Source organism: Thalassophryne amazonica, chromosome 17 (genome assembly GCF_902500255.1).
Source record: "Thalassophryne amazonica chromosome 17, fThaAma1.1, whole genome shotgun sequence".
Lineage (NCBI taxonomy): Eukaryota > Metazoa > Chordata > Actinopteri > Batrachoidiformes > Batrachoididae > Thalassophryne > Thalassophryne amazonica.
Genome location: NC_047119.1, coordinates 74,717,273 through 74,729,708, shown reverse-complemented (window position 1 = coordinate 74,729,708; position 12,436 = coordinate 74,717,273). Strand labels below are relative to the sequence as shown.

The following is a 12,436-nucleotide window of genomic DNA, read 5'->3' as shown; positions in this document are numbered from 1 at the left end:
CCTGCAACACGTTTCAAAAAAGCTGGGACAGTAGCAACAAAAGACTGGGAAAGTTGATGAATGCTCAAAGAACACCTGTTTGGAACATTCCACAGGTGAAGAGATTACTTGGAAACAGGTGAGCGTCATGATTGGCTATAAAAGGAGCATCCCCAAAAGGCTCAGCCGACAGTTTAAGAACAATTGCAATTGCAAAGAATTTAGGGATTTCATCATCTACAGTCCATAATATAATCAGAAGATTCAGAGAATCTGCAGAACTTTCTACACGTAAGCAGCAAGGCCAAAAACCAACACTGAATGCCCGTGACCTTTGATCCCTCAGGTGGCACTGCATTAAAAACTGACATCATTATATAAAGGATCTTACCGTGTGGGCTCAGGAACACTTCAGAAAACCATTGTCAGTTAACACAGTTCGTCGCTACATCTACAAGTGCAAGCTAAAACTCTACCATGCAAAGTGAAAGCCAAACATCAACAACACCCAGAAACGCCACCGCCTTCTCTGGGCCCAAGCTCATTTGAAATGGACAGACGCAAAATGGAAAAGTGTGGTGTGGTCTGATGAGTCCACATTTCAAATTGTTTTTTATATTGTATGGCCTTGCCTTACAATATAAAGCGCCTTGGGGCAACTGTTTGTTGTGATTTGGCGCTATATAAAAAAATTGATTGATTGATTGATTGATTGAAGTCATGGACGTCGTGTCCTCTGGACAAAAGAGGAAAAAGACCATCCAGATTGTTACCAGCACAAAGTTCAAAAGCCAGCATCTGTGATGGTATGGGGGTGTGTTAGTGCCCATGACATGGACAACTTACACATCTGTGATGGCACCATCAATGCTGAAAGGTACATCCAGGTTTTGGAGCAACACATGCTGCCATCCAAGCAACGTCTTTTTCAGGGACGTCCCTGCTTATTTCAGCAAGACAATGCCAAGACACATTCTGCACGTGTTACAACAGCGTGGCTTCATAGTAAAAGAGTGCAGGTACTAGACTGGCCTGCCTGCAGTCCAGACCTGTCACCCATTGAAAATGTGTGGAGCATTATGAAGCACAAAATACAACTTCATTGGAATTGGGGCTGTATTTTAATCGTTTTTGCAGTGTGCACATTGATTACATTTCAGGATCACAAACATTTAGCAGAAAAGTCCACAAATTTCAAATGCAGGGTTAGAAAAAGAGGAAAATGTTCATCTTCTCTTTGATTTGGAGGTGATGATTGTACAAAGAAAAGCTTGTTGAGGGTCAAATGAGTCCAGAATAAAGTATAATCCAGAGACAGAGAACTTTAAAACTGTCACACACGTATGACATGGAGTGACAGAGCTGCGGCTGCATAAATCAGGCTTTAAATTAATGAAATAAATCATTAAAATTGTAAATTTGATAGTTTAACTATTTTTATATTTATTTTGATTGCACCTGTACCTGGACCTGTGGAATGATTTGCCCCTTAATATCCGAACAGCCCCACTGTCGTGTGTTTTAAGTGTCGTCTTAAGATCCATCGTTATGCTTTGGCTTTTAACACTGCGTGAGTGTGTGTGGTCCTCTGTGTGTGTGTGTCGTGTTTTTTTGTTTGTTTGTTTTTGTACAGCACTTTGGAAGCTATGTTTTTGAAATGTGCTATATAAATAAAGTGGTACGGTACGGATGTGTTGCTGTATGTGGTTAAATGATTTTTAAAAATGTTGAAAACATTAAAGGTTCATTCAGTCGTTCAGCGCAGTTGGAACCAAAATGGCACCGTGTTCTGAGTCTTCATCAGCAGGAACACGAGCTAGCATGGCGGCGTGGATGAGTCGGTCACAGTACAAATCACCGGACCTGCATAAAGGACGATACAATGATGCTGATACAGGCGTCGTCTCAATTGCTACAAACGTACGCAGGGTTGCTACAAAGACAGCAGAACCTGTGACTTGATGATGGAGATGGTGGGACGGGACCTGCTGGGCTGTTAATGCTGGTTGACTTCATCCTGCTTTGTTGTCTGCTGGGGACTCCGAGTCTCACTCAGACTGTCTGAACTACTCCTCGATACCGCCTGTGTGCTCACTGCACACTATTATTTATTCTATTGTACCTGCATTATATGTCCACCAGGTGGGGCTATTGCTCTGTTTCAAGAACTCTGAGTACAGGCTGCTTTTAGCAGTAAATGTCAGAAGCCAGTCAGTGAACCTCACCTCTCGCCTAGTGACTCTGGGGACAGGTGTCCCTGACCCTCAGCTGGAATAATCTGGTTTAGAAAACAAGTGGAACTTAAGAAATAAGGTCTGAGGTGGGACTGAGACCCTGTCGGCCCGAGGACTAAATCATACAATAAGATGGAAGATGTTCAGAAAGAGACAACTGAGGGTCAACATTTTGACACACACACACACACACACACACACACACACACACACACACACACACACACACACACACACACACACACACACACACACACACACACAGTATGTACTGTGTGTACTGGTGGTAGTGCGTCACCTTAATCAGAATCTCCAGCAGGTTCCTGCACATCAGCTTCTTGTCTGCTGAGCTCACGTCTGACCTTTTCATCAGGACCCTGTATCTGCTGAAGAAATCTGAGTACGTCCACCTGCAGACATTCACACAGGAATACTGCGTGTACTACAGGAATACTGCGTGTACTACAGGAATACTGCGTGTACTACAGGAGTACTGCGTGTACTGCAGGAATACTGCCTGTACTACAGGAGTACTGCGTGTACTACAGGAGTACTGCGTGTATTACAGGAATATTGTGTGTACTGCAGGAATACTGCGTGTACTGCAGGAATACTGCCTGTACTACAGGAGTACTGCGTGTACTACAGGAATACTGCGTGTACTGCAGGAATACTGCGTGTACTACAGGAGTACTGTGTGTACTGCTGTCCCGGCACTCGGCCCGGTTGGACTGACCTTGACGGATATCCCGCTGCACTGATGCGGATGGTCTCCAGAACGCCACACGCCCTCAGCTGCTGCACAGCGCGCCTCGAATCAAAGCTGCAGCACAAACAGAGAAGTTTAAACAGGTGCTGATGTGTCCGCGTCCCCACTTGTGTGTGTGTGTGTGTGTGTGTGTGTGTGTGTGTGTGTGTGTGTGTGTGTGTGTGTGTGTGTGTGTGTGTGTGTATGGAATGTCGGATTCAGGAGCTCTGCACAAAAATGCGCCTCTGTGCTCACGTGTGTGTTGACTTTGTTTTTCTGAATGTGACGTCTAAATCTCAGTTAAAACCTACGAGCTGAACGGTGATGACCTTTGACTTTAAAAGCCTCCAGCTGTCCATCAGATGGTTTTGTATCCATCAGACCACAGAGCACAAAAAGCTCCTGCTTCTCCTGGTGTGTGTGGCGTCGTCTGAAAACACTGACAGACGGTAAACAGATTCCTTTTTGCTGCAGAGTGAAGATGTTTATGTTTCAGAAGCTGAAGATCACAAGAACTTTGAGTGTCGGATCTGAATTTTCTACCATTTGATATCCCTGGTTTAGAGGACAACTTATTATTGTTACCTACAGAGAATGTAATGTCCAACCCGGGACAGCAGGCGCGTTATGATGTGAGAGTGTGACAACTGGAGGCAGCCACAACATCACACATTCAGTAAAAGCCAACACAAGCGTGAGGTCTGAGGTGAGCTACACATGAAGGGATGCAGAAACACACAAAAAAACACACACAAAACTCAAACAGTGGTGTGTGGTGCAAAGACAACACAGGTGACTCACGAGAAGGCATCCTTGTAATCGTTGGGCTTGATGCAGCGCACATAATGAGGCGTGGTGGCGTTCAGGGTGTCCATGAGAAGGTGAAGGGAACTGCGGAACTAAAACAAACACCAATGAACACCAACGCAATGACAACTTTAACAGTGAGCGTGGACGTGACGGCAGAAAACAAACCTGGTGTCCCACAGTTTTTTTGTGCTCCTTGTTGGACATTTTCAGAGCAGGCTTTGCTGCTCGAATGCTCACCCTGGATGACTTAGAAGAAGTACTTTCTTCCTTATCCTGGAACAGATCTGCCACGAGCTGAAACTGAGAATTAAAAAATAACAAGTATTATGATTAATGTTTCACAATACATCACGATAGACAGGTCCTGACGCAACAGGCATCGTTATACACGGGTCCAGATGCAACAGGCGGCACGATACACGGGTCCAGATGCAACAGGCATCACGATACACGGGTCCAGAAACAACAGGCATCACGATACGCGGGTCCAGAAACAACAGGCATCACGATACGCAGGTCCAGAAACAACAGGCATCACGATACGCGGGTCCAGAAACAACAGGCATCACGATACGCGGGTCCAGACGCAACAGGCATCACGATACGCGGGTCCAGTCGCAACAAGCATCACAATACGCGGGTCCAGTTGCAACAAGCATCACGATACGCGGGTCCAGACGCAACAAGCATCACGATACGCGGGTCCAGACGCAACAAGCATCACGATACACGGGTCCAGACGCAACAAGCATCACGATACGCGGGTCCAGACGCAACAAGCATCATTATACACGGGTCCAGTCGCAACAAGCATCATTATACACGGGTCCAGACGCAACAGGCATCACGATACAAGGGTCCAGACGCAACAGGCATCACGATACACGGGTCCAGACGCAACAAGCATCACGATACACGGGTCCAGACGCAACAAGCATCACGATACACGGGTCCAGACGCAACAAGCATCACGATACACGGGTCCAGACGCAACAAGCATCACGAGTTACAGGTCCAGACGCAACAAGCATCACGATACACGGGTCCAGACGCAACAAGCATCACGATACACGGGGTCTAGACGCAACAAGCATCACGATACACGGGGTCTAGACGCAACAAGCATCACGATACAAGGGTCCAGACGCAACAAGCATCACGATACAAGGGTCCAGATGCAAACAAGCATCACGATACAACGGTCCAGACGCAACAAGCATCACGATACACGGGTCCAGACGCAACAAGCATCACGATTCACAGGTCCAGACGCAACAGGCGTCACGATCCACTGCTCCAGATGCAACAGGCATTGCAATATACGGGTCCCAACTCAATAGGCATCACAATACACGAGTCCTTACAGAATAGGCATCGTGATACATGGGTCCAGATGGAATAGGCATTATGATACATGGTCCAAAGACAATAGGCATCACGATACACAAGTCCCGATGCAATAGGCACCATGATACATTAGTCCTGACTCAACAGGCATCACGAGACACAGGCCCAGATGCAACAGGCATCATGATACACTGACCCAGAAACAATAGGCGTCACAATACACAGGTCCAACAGCAATAGGCAACACGATACGTGTTGCGAAAGCAACTGGTATCACAATACACGGGTCCAGACGGAATAGTTATCGCTGGCCACACAGCCCCACAGCATGATGGAACCACCTCCAAATTTTACTGCAGGTAAAAAATGTTTTTCTTGGAATGCTGTGTTCTTTTTCAGCCATGCATACCGCCCCTTGTTATGTCCAAATAACTCAATTTTAGTTTCATCAGTCCACAGCACCTTATTCCAAAATGAAGCTGGCTTGTCCAAATGTGCTTTAGCATACCTCAAGTGACTCTGTTTGTGGCCTGTACACAGAAAAGGCTTCCTCTGCATTACAGCATCTCTTTGTGTGCTGTATAGTTGAACGATGCACAGAGACACTATCTGCAGCAAGATCATGTTGTAGGTCTTTTGAGCAGGTCTGTGGGTTGACTATGACTGTTCTCACCATCCTTTGCTTCAGCTTATCTGAGATTTTTCTTGGCCTGCCACTTTGGGCCTTAACTAGTACTGTGCCTATGGTCTTCCATTTCCTCACTATGTTCCTCACAGTGGAAACTGACAGCTGAAATCTCTGAGATAGCTTTTTGTATCCTTCCCCTAAACCATGATGTTGAAAAATCTTTGTTTTCAGGTCATTTGAGAGTTGTTTAGAGGCTCCCATGTTGCCACTCATTAGAAGAGATGCAAAGAGGTGAAACATTTGCAAATGGCCACCTTAAATACCCTTTCTCATGATTGGATTCACCTGTGTAAGGAGGTCAAGGGTCAATTATCTTACCAGACCATTTTTGTGTTCCAGTAATTAGTGCTAAATGTATTCAAATCAATAAAATGACAAGGGTGCCCAAATTTATGCACTTGCCCAATTTTGTTTAAATAATTATTACACACTTTCTGTAAATACTAGAAACTTTATTTCACTTCTCAAATATCAGTGTGTTTGTCTGCTATATGATATATTTAACTGAAATTTCTGATCCAAACTACCAATGATTTATAAAGGAAAATCAGTGGTGGGCACAGCTAACCAAAAAGTTAGCTTTGATAACAGCTAATCAGCTAACTGAAAAGTTATCTTTTATAAAGATAAACCGATAAACCACCCAAAAATTTATTGGAAGCTACAGCTAACCAATAACTGTTAACTTTCAGTATTGTCTCCGATACACTTGCAACAACTAACAAGCTGATTTTAATTTTTAACACCACGATCACTTCTGGTAGCATCAAAGGCAACCATGGACCCAAACAATGAGTCAGCAGTTCTGTCGTTGAGCGCCCTGCCCACTGCTGGAAGCTCATGCAGTAGCAAAGCTCAACTATACACACACAAAAAATATGTCATTATTCCGTAACAGAATATAGCAGTGTAGCCGTAATGCAGGGGTCTTGGAAAATAAAGCAGTTTTGACTTATGGTTTTGATTAAAAAAAAATTTAATCCAGATAGAATAACTCCATTAATGTCAATTCTGTCATTTGTACAAAGTTAAAATATAACAAATATCTTTTAATTTTAAATAATGCAATAATTCTGAAGTTTTGTAACAAACACAGACAGATGCAGAAAGGATTATGGGTAAATGAGCCTCCACTAGCACCGATTAGTTGGCTCATTCATTCTATGTAAAAAACCAACACGTTAATGTGATGTGTGTGACGGTATTTACATATAAATGTGCTTTTGTAAAATATGCCATTTTTTTCATATGCAAAAAAGCCATACTATGGAAAGAAATAATATTTGCAAAATATTTCCTCCTTGCTCCTTTCACACCGGGGCTGCTCCCAGTTGCTCCCGGTTGTGTCGTGCGTCGTTATGACGACGCCATGTGGAAGCAACCTAGTGCCGAGACGATGCAGCTGGGCGCCACAGCAGCGCAAGGGGTGCAAACAAAAGTTAAACATGTTTAATTTTTTTGCGTCCTCTGCTCGATGCAGAATTAAGTGGTTTCAGCACAAGTCAGAGCAACAGGACGGTATTCAGCGTGACTGGAAGCCACACCCTCACAAGACGTTACTCGATGCCAATTTATGATTCAAATTTCAAATTTCAAAATTTCAAATTTATTAATTTATATAGCGCCAATTCACGATGAAATCGTCTCAAGGCGCTTCACACAACATGAAAAAACTATTAAAAATTTAAAACACAATAAAAAGATGACCATAAAAGAAAGACAACCATAAAAGAATACAAAAATAAAAACACATCATAACACTAATGATAAAACAGGGAAAACAAATGAGTCTTTAAATGTGATTTAAAAGTCTCCACAGTATCCAACTGCCGAATGTGTGCTGGGAGATCGTTCCACAGAGCTGGGGCACGGTAGGAGAAAGCTCTGTGACCGGCAGACTTTTTATTCACCCTGGGAACAAATAGAAGTCCTGCACCCTGAGAACGCAGGGCCCGAGCTGGTACATACGGGCTTAAAAGGTCAGCCACATAGGGAGGTGCAAGTCCATGAACAATTTTATAAACTACTAACAGTACTTTAAAATCTGATCTTGCAGGAACAGGAAGCCAGTGCAGGGACGCCAAAACGGGTTTAATGTGGTCAAACTTTCTGCTTTGTGTCAAAAGTCTGGCAGCAGCGTTTTGAACCAGTTGAAGACCCCTAATCCTGGACTGCGGTAAACCATAAAATAGAGCATTACAACAGTCCAATCTATAAGAGACAAATGCATGAATCAAAGTCTCAGCATCAGCCATAGACAGGATGGGAGGAATCTTCGCTATATTTCGCAAATGGAAGAAAGCAGTCCTCATAATGTCTCTAATGTGGAGATCAAAGGACAATGTAGGATCAAAAATTACTCCAAGGTTCCTCACTTTATCAGTATGATGTAAAACACACGGACCTAAGCTAAGTGCTAGCTGATCAAATTGATGCCAATACCTCGCTGGACCAAGAACCATAACTTCAGTCTTATCAGAATTTAAAAGTAGGAAGTTACTACACATCCAACTTCTTACTGATGCAAGACAATCTTCCAAGGATTTTATGTGAATGAGATTACCAGCAGTTATTGGCATGTACAACTGAGTGTCATCCTGCTGTGTTCCATTGTTCCCGCAGTATAAATCACGCAGGACTGGTTTTATACCGTGTACACAATGCAGTTAAAAACTACACACTTAAAAAAAAAGACCACAGAAAAAAAATGCTGATTGCAGCAGCTGCTCCTCTCTGTGTGGAGCTGTGTGGTGAAGACAGGCACTGTGAGGCAGCTTCTTTTCTCTCAAATGTGTTTAAATAAAATCCATAAAAGTCTTGCTCACAGACTGAGTGCCAGAGACATCCAGTAAAAAGTCCGGACATCTCCAGTCCACTCAAGGACGATTCGTACACGCGTGCACATGTGAACAATTAAAAGAAAGGGGAAAAAAAAGCGGTCTGTAAAACGGTCTGCAGGCAGTTAGTTCCTTTCTCTCCTCAAACTCTCTCATCACAGTTAAAAAAAGGACAAAAAAGGACATACGTCCTGCTCACAGACTGATTGCCACAGACAGGACATGTCCACATCAAGTATAATTCTAGACATCTCCACATTTGCTCACAGACGGCTCGTTCACGGTCAAAGGAGGAAAGATAAACTACACTCAACAAAAATATAAACGCAACACTTTTGGTTTTGCTCCCATTTTGTATGAGATGAACTCAAGGATCTAAAACGTTTTCCACATACACAATATCACCATTTCCCTCAAATATTGTTCACAAACCAGTCTAAATCTGTGATAGTGAGCACTTCTCCTTTGCTGAGATAATCCATCCCACCTCACAGGTGTGCCATATCAAGATGCTGATTAGACACCATGATTAGTGCACAGGTGTGCCTTAGACTGCCCACAATAAAAGGCCACTCTGAAAGGTGCAGTTTTATCACACAGCACAATGCCACAGATGTCGCAAGATTTGAGGGAGCGTGCAATTGGCATGCTGACAGCAGGAATGTCAACCAGAGCTGTTGCTCGTGTATTGAATGTTCATTTCTCTACCATAAGCCGTCTCCAAAGGCGTTTCAGAGAATTTGGCAGTACATCCAACCAACCTCACAACCGCAGACCACGTGTAACCACACCAGCCCAGGACCTCCACATCCAGCATGTTCACCTCCAAGATCGTCTGAGACCAGCCACTCGGACAGCTGCTGAAACAATCGGTTTGCATAACCAAAGAATTTCTGCACAAACTGTCAGAAACCGTCTCAGGGAAGCTCATCTGCATGCTCGTCGTCCTCGTCGGGGTCTCAACCTGACTCCAGTTTGTCTTCGTAACCGACTTGAGTGGGCAAATGCTCACATTCGCTGGCGTTTGGCACATTGGAGAGGTGTATGGATGAATCCCAGACAGCGTGTGTGGCGTCGTGTGGGTGAGCGGTTTTCTGATGTCAATGTTGTGGATCGAGTGGCCCATGGTGGCGGTGGGGTTATGGTATGGGCAGGCGTCTGTAATGAACGAAGAACACAGGTGCATTTTATTGATGGCATTTTGAATGCACAGAGATACCATGACGAGATCCTGAGGCCCATTGTTGTGCCATACATCCAAGAACATCACCTCATGTTGCAGCAGGATAATGCACGGCCCCATGTTGCAAGGATCTGTACACAATTCTTGGAAGCTGAAAATGTCTCAGTTCTTGCATGGCCGGCATACTCACCGGACATGTCACCCATTGAGCATGTTTGGGATGCTCTGGACCGGCGTATACGACAGCGTGTACCAGTTCCTGCCAATATCCAGCAACTTCGCACAGCCATTGAAGAGGAGTGGACCAACATTCCACAGGCCACAATTGACAACCTGATCAACTCTATGCGAAGGAGATGTGTTGCACTGCATGAGGCAAATGGTGGTCACACCAGATACTGACTGGTATCCCCCCCAATAAAACAAAACTGCACCTTTCAGAGTGGCCTTTTATTGTGGGCAGTCTAAGGCACACCTCTGCACTAATCATGGTGTCTAATCAGCATCTTCGTATGGCACACCTGTGAGGTGGGATGGATTATCTCAGCAAAGGAGAAGTGCTCACTATCACAGATTTAGACTGGTTTGTGAACAATATTTGAGGGAAATGGTGATATTGTGTATGTGGAAAAAGTTTTAGATCTTTGAGTTCATCAAAATTTCATCCCACAAAATGGGAGCAAAACCAAAAGTGTTGTGTTTATATTTTTGTTGAGTGTATAACAGAACTCAGAGCGCAGCCCTGCAGCTCAGCACAACAACAAATATAAAGTAGAAGAGAAGTCAGAGTGCACAGTCTGTCTGCAGCCAAACTGTGCACTCTGACTTCTCTGTGCAGAGAACCTGCAGGCTGCGTTCTCACCTCCTCTCTGCCCCCTGCTGCGCGCACCTGACGTAGAAATTCCTGTGTCGTCATGACACCAACTGGGAACAACTGGGAGCAGCCCCGGTGTGAAAGGGGCTTTACCAAGTTCTGATAATAAAACCAACAAGCTTTTATCAAGCTTTTATCAAGTAGATGATCCACTGTACGAGGTCTGTGATAAAAAAAAGTGGTCCTTTTTATTTTTTTCAAAAAATAAATGGATTTGATTCATATGTTTTTACGTCAGACAAGCTTGAACCCTCGTGCGCATGCGTGAGTTTTGTCACGCCTGTCGGTGACGTCATTCGCCTGTGGGCAGGCTTTGAGTGAGGTGTGGACTCCCCCTCCCGTCGGAATGTCTTTGTCTGAGAAGCTGCAGGGAGACGGCGCGCGTTGCTTTATCAAATTTTTTCAGGACCGGTGAGGGATATCCGTGTGGACACTATTCGAGAAATTCAGCTGGTTTTCGGTGTAAAGTTTAATGGCTGATGAGAGATTGTGGAGTTTCTTTTGCTTTAAGCACAGCCCACAAAGCGGATCGGCGCGGTCGGAGGTGGTGTCCGTCTGGCTGTTTCGAGCTGAAAACATCCTAATTTAAAGCTCTGTTCACCCAGGACGTCGTCAGAGAACAGAGAAGTTTCAGAAGAAGCCGGCATCAGGAGTTTACCTGGACATTCCACTGTTAAAGGAGATTTTGTAATGAAAGAACATGCGGACGAATTTGCTGAGTCGGATCCGTGACGACGTGGCAAATCCGTCTGTGCCGCGACATGAAAAACACCTCCGTGTTGAAAACCATTTGTAAAATTCAGGCGGCTTTTGATGGCTTTCAACAAATGAGTATCTAAGAAATTGTTTAACAGTTTGGGCATGTTACAACTTGCCCGTTAAGGTTTCCAATGGAGGTGTTTTTCCTGTGGCGACACCCCGCAGTCGGGTCCGGCCCGACATTCGAATCTGCCCGCACGTTCTTTCATTACAAAATCTCCTTTAACAGTGGAATGTCTGGATAAACTCCTGATCCCGAATTCTTCTGAAAGTTCTCTGTTATCTCACGACGTCTTGGGTCCACAGAGCCTGAAATTAGGAAGTTTTCAGCTTGAAACGACACTTACAGACCAAAAACTCTCATCAGCCGTTAAAATTTTTACCGAAAACCAGCTGAATTTATCGAATGGTGTCCACTCAGTTGTGCCTTACAGGTTTTGAAAAAAATTTTATCAAACAAAGCAGCAGTCTCTGAGCCATTCCTAAACAATGAAAAAAACGACGAGAGGGTGAACGACTCCTCACTCAAAGACTGCCCACAGGCGAATGACGTAACCGACAGGCGTGAAAAAACTCTCGCATGCCCACGAGAGTTCAAGCATGTCTGATGTAATCACACGTGATTCAAATCAATCAATCAATCAATCAATCAATTTTTTTTTTTATATAGCGCCAAATCACAACAAACAGTTGCCCCAAGGCGCTTTATATTGTAAGGCAAGGCCATACAATAATTATGTAAAACCCCAACGGTCAAAACGACCCCCTGTGAGCAAGCACTTGGCTACAGTGGGAAGGAAAACTCCCTTTTAACAGGAAGAAACCTCCAGCAGAACCAGGCTCAGGGAGGGGCAGTCTTCTGCTGGGACTGGTTGGGGCTGAGGGAGAGAACCAGGAAAAAGACATGCTGTGGAAGAGAGCAGAGATCAATCACTAATGATTAAATGCAGAGTGGTGCATACAGAGCAAAAAGAGAA

General features: G+C 44.4%; 1 protein-coding gene across 1 annotated transcript in view; it reads right to left on the bottom strand.

Moving 5' to 3' along the window:
• Positions 1-12,436, bottom strand: part of myo5b (myosin VB) — a 371,481-nt gene that overhangs the window by 210,435 nt on the left and 148,610 nt on the right. The window contains exons 15-18 of the mRNA XM_034191847.1: positions 3,937-4,071; positions 3,763-3,860; positions 2,950-3,036; positions 2,512-2,623 (exon numbers count right to left, since the gene is read on the bottom strand). Coding sequence (XP_034047738.1) covers positions 2,512-2,623; positions 2,950-3,036; positions 3,763-3,860; positions 3,937-4,071 — 432 coding nt within the window. The remainder of the gene's footprint in view (positions 1-2,511; positions 2,624-2,949; positions 3,037-3,762; positions 3,861-3,936; positions 4,072-12,436) is intronic.